Source organism: Aquarana catesbeiana, linkage group LG08 (genome assembly GCF_042186555.1).
Source record: "Aquarana catesbeiana isolate 2022-GZ linkage group LG08, ASM4218655v1, whole genome shotgun sequence".
NCBI classification, from domain to species: domain Eukaryota; kingdom Metazoa; phylum Chordata; class Amphibia; order Anura; family Ranidae; genus Aquarana; species Aquarana catesbeiana.
Genome location: NC_133331.1, coordinates 237,862,793 through 237,875,111, shown reverse-complemented (window position 1 = coordinate 237,875,111; position 12,319 = coordinate 237,862,793). Strand labels below are relative to the sequence as shown.

The 12,319-nt window shown below is 42.4% G+C and overlaps 1 protein-coding gene across 1 annotated transcript in view; it reads right to left on the bottom strand.

The window, feature by feature from the left end:
• Positions 1 to 2,640: 2,640 nt before the first annotated feature.
• The window catches only part of DRGX (dorsal root ganglia homeobox), a 408,932-nt gene continuing 399,253 nt past the window's right edge, over positions 2,641 to 12,319 (bottom strand). The window contains exon 6 of the mRNA XM_073595208.1: positions 2,641 to 5,023. Within this exon, the coding sequence (XP_073451309.1) occupies positions 4,761 to 5,023 (263 nt within the window). The 3' untranslated portion in view covers positions 2,641 to 4,760. The remainder of the gene's footprint in view (positions 5,024 to 12,319) is intronic.

The window sequence follows — 12,319 nt, the reverse complement described above, 5'->3', positions numbered from 1 at the left end:
GTACTCACTTTTGTTGCCAGCAGTTTAGACATTAATGGCTGTGTGTTGAGTTATTTTGAGGGGACAGCAAATTTACACTGTTATACAAGCTGTATACTCACTTTACATTGTAGCAAAGTGTCATTTGTTCAGTGTTGTCACATGAATAGATTTACTAAAATATTTACAAAAATGTGAGGGGTGTACTCACTTTTGCGAGATACTGTATATGTGAAAACACAATTAAAATGCACTCACATGATCCCAAATGACATGAGCATCACACAGAAACCAGAAGCCATCCAAGGTGATGATCTATCTCCATAGGACTATATGTCCAGACACCAGCTTGTGTCTGTCTACAGCCTAACATACCCTCTCCCAGGGTGTGTTTAGGGAAAGAGCAAGCATTTGGCCACACTCACAGCTTTATGACAGGTGCTAGAGCCAGGAGAGGAGACTAGCAATCGATCTTCATGGTAGATTGTTCCTGGAATGAGCGTCAAGTTGATGTGGATATGATGCATTTCAGAGGGCATGGCCTCTTTTCTCAAGTACTTGAGAGGGGTCCCTCAATGTCTCGGTGCCAGAGAACAGCTATAAAAAGGTCCTGATGGTATATGACTTTTACCTTACGCCACAAAATCTCCCCATTAAAGTTGCGACTCTGTAGGCACTGTGAGAAAGAGGAGGGGTCTTCACATCTGGTGATCATGTCCAGAGATACAAGTTTCTGGAGAGCAGTACTCCCCTACTGTACTTCTCTTCACAAGAGTCTCTGGTAGACATTATCATAAGTCCTTAGCAATGCATTTGATAATTGCAGCCAGGTTTTGTGTACTGACACACTGGAAATCTTGTCATATCCCTTCCATGAGAAAATGGTTTAAAAAAACAACCATTATTGGTGAGATATAAGAATTGATCCATATTTCCTATGACAAACTTTCTACAACTACTTGGGCATGTTGGATTCACGTCCAGACGACTTCTACATACCACAATATGATTTCACTTGATCTCTGGGTTTCTCTCCAGAATTTCCAGCAGGGCAACCACAGAGGACCTTTGAGAACACATATCCAGGATAATCACATTTTTTTTTTTAACAGCCCTCTTTGGCAGTTGTGCTGTGTTAAGGAGAATAGAGACTCCTGATGCTTCGGATGAATGCCTGTTCTACTGTATAATAAAATACTCTCCATCCCCCCTCCGGTCCCCTTCCATAACAACCGTCATAGTTTCTCCATCCCCCTCCCCTTCCAGTCCACAACCCCCACCATTTTTTTTTCCTATTGCATTACTTTTCAAATGGTATAGAATTGGAAGTGATTCAGTATAACTTTTTAGAGTTTAGAACCATACTGTATATAACTGTTATTTTACTTTTGTGTGTGACAGATTATTTTGTCAGTCAGTCTATTCAGTTCTTTCCTTTTACCATGGTGACAAAATTATGCAACTCAGGTAAAATCTGTGTAGACTCTCTTTGGCTTAGGTTATTCTTGCGTATTTGACTACATGTTTATATTACTTGACACGTTTTGTTGTTCCCATGTATCTGTAATGTATACTTTGGATATTACAATAACGTTTTTATGGATCAAAATAAATTATATATAATATATATACACACACACACACACACACACACACACACACACACACACACACACACATACACACACATACATACACATGCAATATATATAGCTTGGTTTCAATTTTAGTGTATTTAAATCTGCTAGTGCATCTAACACTCCCCTCTTCCCAGCCTGACACTGCTGCTGTCCAATGATGTCTCTGTTGCTCCTTAATCTAGAGTGTAGGCACTGTTATACAGGAGGTGTGTTACTGGCCAGATCACCAGGTGAAAACAGAGGGAAAAAGCCGGTGAACAATAAGTTCACCTTTCGCAACATGTTACACCCATATTCAGGGTGTAACATGTTACAAACAGACCAGCCCCACCTCCCCCCCCCCCACTCTCTAATCTCCCACTCTGAGAGCTAGCGAGGATCTTCTCCCTCCACTAGCTGTCACAATTTTGAATAAAAAGAGGCCCGCCCAGCCGTGTCACATATTCACAGTCCTCTGTAAATTGAAAACTACAAGTCCCGACAGTCTTTGCGGCTGTCAGCTTGTCGTTTTCAATGAACTACCACAACGCTGTGGAGCACTGTGGTAGTTCATTGAGTCCTCCTGTCAGATTAAATCTGTTTGGCTGTACGATGTACAGGCACGCAGATACACTGAAAGGTCTGCAGGAGACCTGCATGGCACTAGCAATCTGCTGATTGCTGGTGCAATGCTTTAAAGGCTCCAGAAACAAAATAAATGCACTTTTTTTTTACCTGCAAAAAATGTGCATTTATCATTTTTTGTTAAAAGGGGGACTTATCCTTTAAAAAAGAGAACTATTGCAGCCATCACATCTAACTATTGGTAAGCTGCAATATATTACCTTTTTGTTTGGGGTTTATTATGCTTTAAGGTACTGTAATTCATAAAACAATGTATTTGCTTGTTAGTAGTGGTAAACTTCCAGACTTGGACTGACACTTCGCAAGATAAAGTGTTACCAGAATTTGAGTGGACACAAGGAAACAAAAAATCTGATACATAAAAGACAATTTTTTATATATACTTAGGACCATCCAAAGAAAATAATTTAAAAAATGATCATATATCATCATAATGCAGTAAACTAAACATGCACAAATCACTATCCCACACAATTATTTACAAGGGTCATTTTTTTTTAATCTGAGACTTTATATTTTATGGGGCCAAACAATTATTTATGTATTTTAAAAGATATAGCTATTTTTGAAATCTGAAAACGGAGTTAAAACAGAATGAATCTTCTCACAAAAAAGTCAGATAGCAGGCATATATGCAGTGGATACTGGTGTTAGGATAATTATGCAAAAAGAAGTAGCTGCAGAAGAACTAAGCTTTAAGGGTAGATAAATAAATAGTACCATTTAGGGGCTAGATATTAACAAAGCAACGAAATGTGTATTTCCCCAAAAACATTGTGTTTTGAAAGAGAATACTATTTTAATTATGATTGTAATTCTTAGGTAAAAAGCATTTATATTTAACTAGGGAATTGATAAATATATTCTTCAAAGTAACCTTTGATGTTTAGAGCTCTACGTTTCTGTTCAAGTAAACAACTCCCCCTAGTGTGTGAAATTGAAATAAAAAAAAATAACTGTTGCATTTGCGCCACTAAATCACGGATGACAATTTTCAAACTCTCTGACAATAAATAGAAAAACTGCAGTTTCAGTTTGAAAGAAAAAATTGTATTTGGATAGGTGATACTGTGTGTAAACAGGATCAATAGATATAACCTTCAAAAACATACCCAAACAGAGGCATGATTAGCTTCATACAAATAGTTCCTGGAGGAAAAAACACACCCTGTGCTACAATAATCAGTAAAAGTTGTACCATTCTGTTTGTGGAAAAGATCTCAAGTCAAAGCTGAACTCCAGGTGTTCTTCGGCAATATGTCACCTCCTCACTGCCTATTTTTACCCTCAAAATGCAAACGCACCATACCCTGCAGCATACCATTGCAGGGTGGTTATAGCATGGCCCCATTCACTTTAATGGGTTGTGTTTGGCAGTGTACAATGCACCAAATGTGACATGCTATTTAATTGTTGCTGTGACCATGGCATGTGTGCAGCTGCATCACTGTGTTCAGACGTGCAGTCGGGGACTGTAAAACCATTAATTTGCCTGTTTTTACCATCCTTCATATGAATTAGCCCTTAGAGAGGAAAGATCAATATTATTTGGTGTGCTGTATTCACATGTGCTTACAAAGAACATGTTGATGAGGAGAGAGCAGATCTGTTGATGCTCCTCCTCTGTCTAGTCACAGGCTGAGGCAAGAAAGTCACCCCACTGTGCACTAGAGCTGTGGGTAATTTCAGTTCTGGAGAGACAGAAATACAAATCTGTTGGCAGCTAAGACAGCTTCTAAACATGTATTTTAAAGTGCAACACTTTTTTTTAGTTTCGGATAGAGTGGAGAGGGATTAGAACACCTGTCAGTTTTTTTACTACTTCAAACTCTGTATTTGTCCTGTTTACCGTTATCATCAAAAATCAAAGTCAAAGTCAAAGTAAAAGAAAAATTTTGGGTTGACATCAAAACACTAATAGAAGGGAAATCTTGCAATGGGTACACTAGTTCTGGTGACGGTGGTGAAACACGTGAAACACTGGGATCCCCACACTTTGGTGGCATTTCCTCTCACCTTCTGTTTGGGCTATGGGACAGGAAGTGAAGGGAATTCTCCCCAATGGGTCACAGATGGCAAAACAATAAAAAAAAATGATGGGGGTTATAACCCTCCTTTACTCTATTAAACATTTATAAAAAAAAAGTTTTGCCTTTAGTTACACTTTAACTACAGTATGTATTTAACAGTTTACCAGGAGTTCAACTTTAAGTATTTCCATGTTCATTTGATGTAGACAAATAACACATCCACATAAACACTTATTTGAGCATTTACTGTGGAAGGTTCAGATAAGCAAGTCATTAAGTCATTCTAGACCTCAGCCCAATGGGGCTACTGAAACAAATGTACAGGTCTTTACAGTAGCATAACAAATATAGGCATAGATATATACTGTATTTAGTAAGAACTTTTATAGCTTAGGGTCAAATACATCTGGTTCTGCTCCAGGAAGAGGAAGTAAGCTCCATGCCCTTTTTTTTATTGATGCAAACAGCCTTAGACATGGGCAGTTCATTATACATTTTTTTCTGTGTCATTCTGTTCTTGCACCTGAGGGCTTCTTTCTTGCCCATCCTCATGCAAGGCTGTTGTTGAGCCGCCAGTGCCATTAACTGGTGAAGAAAGAAGTTGTGCAGATTGGAGTACAGCCTCAGAATGCTCTCTTGCCTTCATTCGAAGAGCTGCAACACTTGCCGTGCGGTGACTCTGGCAGTTATAAGGAGGTAGAAAAGAGAGAGCCAGGGGATCGGACACACAGCAGGAGCAAAGAGGGCCACCTAAAGAAATATATGAAATATAAGCATCTTTTCACTTAGCTTTTATCAAAATAATACATTGTAATTATTATACCTATTATTTAGGTAACTTTATGCTTTCATATTGTGCTAATAATTACCTAATATTGATATAATATTGTCGTATTAAAAATTCACTCATGCAAAATACTGTAGCCCTTACATTTGGCCTAACGGATCTTTTAAATATACGGTACTTTTCTAATAGAAGATGCTGTGGCAAATATGTAGGATGTACTTACTTTTTCCATGTGATAAATCTGCATTACCATTTTAGATAATGAAAATAAATACATGCACCATTTCAATTTTATGTGCCATTTATTATATTACCTGTATACAGTCTGAAGTATATTACCTGCATTAAATATTCTGTATTATATACCTGTATTATATTATCTGTAGGCACTATATGACTCAAGATTTAATGTTTGCCTGTTCAAATACTGAAAATACTGAATACTGAAAAAACTAACAGTTTCTATAGAGCGTACTTAATTGTTTGTATTGCTGTATATTATGCATGATGTTTGTATTTTGACCTTGTTTGCAGGTCCTCTAGTCTCCTTACTAGGGATCAGCTTAACTGCCTTAATATTGGTTCGAGCGGAGTGCAAATAAGTTCAGATGAGGAACCTGATTACCTATTGAAACCAATGGGAGTTTAATTTGTCATATTAAATATGCCCCCAGGCAAGGGAGTGTCAAAATATTACATGGGGTGGGCACTGCCCTGTGGATCAACATCCAATTCCTTTGGCTGGTCACAGCCTTTGAGGGTACCTCCATGGACCCTAAACAGGTTTTCACAGTCCCTGAATGGCTATCTCTCATTGATAAAAGGGATTCCAGCATTGTTTGGGGCTCATTAATTTCTATCCTATGTTTATATGGAATTTTTCCTCTATTGTTACCCCTGTCAACCAATTTACCAGTTCACATTTTTTCTTCAAATGTTCACAGAAATCCAGCCTGCGCTTGATAAGTTGAAGATATTGTTTACCCATGGCACCTGTCTTGCAGCACCACAACCCATCCTTGCCTTCTGTTTTGGAGGTAGACATGTTGAAGACAATGGTAGGTGCAATTCTCTCTCACCAGTCCAGGGCCCCAAGGCACTTTAGAACCCTGTTGCTTTTTTCTCATGGAAGCTAAAAGCGCTGGAGAAAAATTACGACATTGGTGACAGTGAATTGCTGGCAATTAAGGCTGCCTTGGAGGAGAGTGACATTATTTGTTAGAAGAAGCACATCTTATCTTGATTTACACTGACCATAAGAAGATAGAGTATTTGAGATTTGCCAAGTGCCCCACACAATGCCAGGTCAGATGGGCTCTTTTCTTTTCTAGATTTGATTTTCATCTGACTTGCATACTGGGCTCAAGGGACAGGAAACCCAATTTTCTGTCAGAAATGTTTCCTTATGACCCTGCTCCTGTTTCTCCTTACACTATTCAGGCTGAGAAAAATTTCCTGATGTTTCAACACAATCTAATGGCTCAAATAAAGTTGATGTCTAAAACGTACCCAGTTATTACCAAACAGTTCCCCTCAGGATATCTGTATGAAACTAGGTAAACATTCCTCATTATTGTCAGGGTAAATTCCTCAGGTGAATGAGCAAACAGAACAAATCAAACCCTGGAACAAGCTTTCATTCCTTTCAGAATTTGCAAATAACAATGTTACACACTGGGCTAGCTCACAGTCCCTCTTTTTTTGTCAGTTTGACCCTGCTTCTCTCCCCATATGAGGTGTAAGGCAGGATTACCTCTCTGATTGCAAATCTACTGAAATCTAGATTCTATAAATCTAGAGAAACTTCAGCTATACAAAGTTTAGATGAAAACCACGCAAGGAACATAAGTAGTGATGAGATTGCCAACTTAAGCTAGGATGTCCCTTGAAGAAATTGAGCCTAGGTTCATTGGCCCATTTCCTGTCCAATCAGTCATTAATACCCAGTGGTGGTCATACTCACGCTCCCAGATTCACTCAAGGTACATCTGATATTCCATGTGTCCTATCTATGGCAATGTCACCAGATCCTTTTCCCAGCAGGTCCTCTCCTCTGCCTGTTTTGGTGAATGACACAGAGCATGAGGTTGAAGTAATTGTGCATTACATATGCATTTCTGGGCATCTTCAGTGTGTAAATAAATGTAACAGAGTTTGGCATAGAAGAAAATTCTTGGGAGTCAGCAAGCCAAGTCCATGTGCCTGAATTAATCAGTTCTTTCATCATGCACGTCCAAAGAAGCTTGGCGCTGGGGTCATCTGGAGACTTTCCAAGGAGGGGGGGTGGTAGACAGCCACCAGATGACCCCAGTGCCAAGCTAATGATGCTTCCAATGAAACTCGTGGAATCCCAGCTAGGATTTCCAGAATCCTTGCCAGTACTTCCAAAGGGTACTCACAGAATCCCTGCTAGGACTTCCAATGGCACGCACTGAATTCCTGCAAGGACTTCCAGAGCTCTCTGAAATGATGCTGGGTGTGTCCACTTATCAAAAAGGGTGTTTAGGCTCCAGGTTTTGAAGTTGCTGGGGCAGTGTCTTCAAAATAGTTACATGTGAGTCAGAGCTATAACGCTAAAGCCAATGCCCCTCACTTTATCCAGACAATGCTCTGGTTTCCTCTATACACAGTCTAGCCATCCTGCTTCTGGGTCAGGGTGACCCTGAGGGTCATGACGCCATCTCTCAGCAAAATAGCCCACAGGCCACTAGGGCTTCTGGCCCATCTCCACCATCAGGAACTCTAGAGATGACTACCTGGAACAGGAGCCGGGATCTTAGTCTTAACCATGGAACATCCATAAGCAGTCCAACTTAGGATTGGGCAATACAGAAAACAATGTTTACAGGTCAACTCAACAAACACATAAAGAAGGACTCAATAGATCTCAGAGAACAGCCTAAAGCACCCTACATACCTAAAACTGGCATCAGTTGAGACCTGAACATTGACCTGGTAAAAATTAACACATGTATTAACAGAAGACCAAGTAGCAGGTTTGCAAATTTTAGAATTTGATGTCTGATGCTGAAAAGCCCATGATGCACTTAGACCTTAGGCTTAAACATACTTTAGACCGCAGACTTGAATGATAACTTGTCTAATCCAACTAGAAATGGTGGAGGAGGAAGCAGGAAAATCTCTGCAGGAACCTTCAGGAAGGCCAAAGAAGAAATCTGACTGCTGAAAGGAGACTGTGACCAAGTGATAAACTCTCACAGTAAGAGAGTGTGACTGTCATGGAACGTCCCTCACTCTGCTTGAGTGCTTCCGTCGATATACCACTTCCTCCCAGTCTGAATACAGATATCAGATATTCAAACCGCTCTGAGCAGAAAACAAAGCGACACTTGCTTCACTGCTAACATGGACTGTTTTTTTTTAGATTCAAAATTACAAGACTTTATATGCCGTTGGAACCTCCTCTAACAATACAACTGTAACCTAATTAACATGAGCTAATTATCTAATCCTTTATACAGCCTAGGTGACTGAGATGACCTTTTGCCCTGACTTGTGGTCACCGAGCTTCGCACAGTAACAGAGTTAATTATCATAAGTACAACCGCAGGACATTTCCTCACAATAGCAGTTACAATAGGAGTCGGCCCGTCTCCTACATTGTATAGAGGACAATGTGATTAGCTCTCTCAATTAACTAACATGTTGAGTTCAGAATCAATCAAACCAAGAATAGTCTCTACATACATCCTGGGAGATATTGTGGACAAATATTACTGTCCCATTTTAAGTAGTCCAAGATATATTTTCTCACTCACCCTGTGCCAAGATAGCACAGGGTGACTTAGACATAAGAGGTGTATGGGGAGCTGAAACAAGGCATCCGCTACTTTCCGTTCTACGGGCCCTCCCGTCACAGTGACCAAGAGGTAAACTCTCACAGTAGGAGACTGTGACCAAGAGGTAAGCTCTCACAGTGCATACAACATTGACAGTGAAGAGAAATTTCCCTGGGATATTTCAAAGCAGGACATAATGAGAAAAGGGCAATATCCTAGTTGAGGTGGATGGAAGAAACCACCTTAGGAAGATAGAAGGTATTAGGCCTCTGGACAACCTTGTGCTTGTGTAACACCAGAAAAAGCTAAGATTGCTAACTCAGAGACCCTCCACTCTGATGTGATAGCATTGAGAAAGGCTACCTTGCAAGTGAGGTTAGACATCCCTAATGGGCTTGAAGGGCAACCTCTGAAGGGCCGAAAAAAACAGGTTAAGGTACCACGGAGCAACAGGAAATGTACAAGGTGAGAAATGTGTGCAACACCCTTCACAAAGGACAGGATGGTCAATGGAGTACTTCTTTGGATGACATTTATTGGCCTTGTACCACTCAAAATAGGACTTCCAGGTGTGATGCTGGACTTTGTGAGAAGGCAACATCTTCCTAGCGATCAAGAGGGTCGGGAGGACCAACGTTGACAGTCCCCTGTCCCTGAGGACATGGGCTTCAATGGTATTGCTGATAAAGCCAAGACCAAGAAGCAGGATGGGAGACTGGCCTTTGGAACACAAGGTCAAGATGATTCAAAAAGAACCACAGAGAGATCGGAGTTGGAGTTGGAATTGTCAGTACAGCATTCTCCCCAGTCTGCAATGCATTTCATCTTGATCATGAGCAGAAGACAAGGGAGGTGCTGTAGAGGAGAAAAGGCATAGATCATGTTGAACTGACCCCATGGAGTAATCAGAGCATCCACTGCAGAGGCCTGAGGATCTCTGGACCTGACGTCAAAACTCTTCAACTTGTCCTGGAGTCAAGATGCCAGGAGATCCATTTCTGATGTCACTTACTTGTGACAGAGTTTAGAACCCCTCCATGTGGAGAGCTCATTCCTTTTAATGATGCTAGACATACTTACTGCTATAAAAAGTTTGCCTTCTGATTTTCAACACCTAGGATGTGAATTTCAGACAGGGCCAGAATATGCAGATCTGCCAAAGTGAAAGTAGAGTCCACTTCTCTTTAAGGCATCACAACTTCTGGTGCCTCTTTGGTGGATGCCAAAGGCCATTGCCATGGCATTGTTTGACCGAATCCTGATTGGGTGACCTCACAGCTGAGAAATCCAGCAGAGAAGGAACAAACTGAATTATCCTGAGTGTTAGGATGTTGCTGGGAAGTTGAGCTTCCTCGATGACCAAGTCCCCTGCACTGAAAGGACTCCTCCTTAGCATGATACACTAGCATCCATTGTAAATACTTTCCATGTCATGGTGTGAGGGGAGGGTTTTCCCTGACTCCAGTACTGAGTTGGAAATCAGGGAGAGTCTATTTGTATTATGATCCAGAATATTGAATTGCAATACTTTGGAGAAAAGCTGGGCTTATGACACTTCCTCAAAGGAGGTCCAAGACCTTCATATGGATTTTCAGATCCTTATCGGCCAATAGGGATGAGCTTGATGTTCTCCCGTTCGCCGTACAGCGATTATTATGGGACGAAATTCAGTTGCCGCAGAATGCCCCTTAATGCACTGCAAGATCGCAGTGCATTGCTGTATGATGATTGGCTAAAGCATGCACCTGACCTGCATGCTTTGGCCAATCACAGCGCGCCCTGCTGAGAGAGCCATAATTGGCCAAAGGCACGGTGCCTTTGGCCAATCATGGCTCAGGGGGACTAAGTCCATGCCCCACATTATATAAGGCTGCTTGCATAGCGGCCATGTATAGTGTGTAGACGAATTTTGCCGCCCCATTGGCTCCGCCTCTGACTCCACCCCTTTTGCCCTGCCCATGTATACGGTGAAGGTGGCGGAGGAGATGTTTGCGGTGCCTCTCCACTATTTCTTCTCCTGTGGTCCGCAGGCCCGCACCTGCACCTGGCCTGAAGACAAATAGTGGCTGCACTGGCTCACTTCCTCATACCAGCCGTGGCCTGTAGGTATACAGGAAGGCTAGGACAGTATACAGGCAGGCTAGGATGTTATACAGACAGGCTAGGATGGTATACAGGCAGGCTAGGACGGTATACAGGCAGGCTAGGACGGTATACAGGCAGGCTAGGACGGTATACAGGCAGGCTAGGACGGTAGACAGGCAGGCTAGGATGGTAGACAGGCAGGCTAGGACGGTATACAGGCAGGCTAGGATGGTATACAGGTAGGCAAGGATGGTATATAGACAGGCTAGAACAGTATACAGACAGGCTAGGATGGTATATAAGCAGGCTAGGACAGTATACAGGCAGGCTAGGATGGTATATAAGCAGGCTAGGACAGTATACAGACAGGCTAGGACGATATACAGACAAGCTAGGACGGTATACAGACAGGCTAGGATGGTATACAGACAGGCTAGGATGGTATAAAGGCAGGCTAGGACGGTAAACAGGCAGGCTAGGACAGTAAACAGGCAGGCTAGGATGGTATATAGGCAGGCTAGGACGGTATATAGGCAGGCTAGGACGGTATATAGGCAGGCAAGGACGGTATATAGACAGGTTAGAACAGTATACAGACAGACTAAGACAGTATACAGGCAGGTTAGGCCCTAGCCTGGGGGGAGAGAGAGAAGAAGGTGATGAGGAAGAGCGGAAGAAGGTGCATACCACAAAGGGGTGGGAACAGAGAGGGGGGTTATTCTGGGGGTCTCACTCACCAATTATGCTCTCCCATTCAGGCTGGTCTCCCCCAGGGCTGTGGCAGCTATTGTTTGAAAACAGAACTCCCCTGTGCATTGCATGCATGTGGCTGGAGTGTGGGCGGGCGCAAATGGGAGGCGAAGTATTAGATTGGATAAGCAGTGCAGTGAGGGAGGGGTTAGGAGGACAGTTGAGACAGAACACAGCCCAACTCCTGCACAAGCTAGCTGGCTTTCCACGCTCTCACTGTATCACTGTGACAGGATGCCAGAGGCTGTGGAGCGCCGGAGCTAGAGGGGAATAGCTATTCTTGATCTCCACTCTCTGGACTGATGAGCTGATCTTTGCTGGGAGGAAAGATCGCTTCCTCCCTCCTGGCCAACTGTTGGGAAGGGAGGACGAACACCTCCTCTCCCTTCTCCCCCTTGATCTTAATCTGCTGCTGGGAAGTGACCATCTCCTTCTCACCCTGGGCCTCCGGAACTGCCACATGTGTGGGGCAGAGGTCTTGGATCCTCTGTACAGTGGTCAGCACTTCAGCTGGAGAAGTTTCTGGTAACTCCACAGATGCTGCTGTTGGTGTTGAGCAGAGCTCAGTGATGTTTGCCCTGATGCCCCCTCTTCTGCTGGATGCTCAACAGGTTGTCCTTCTTC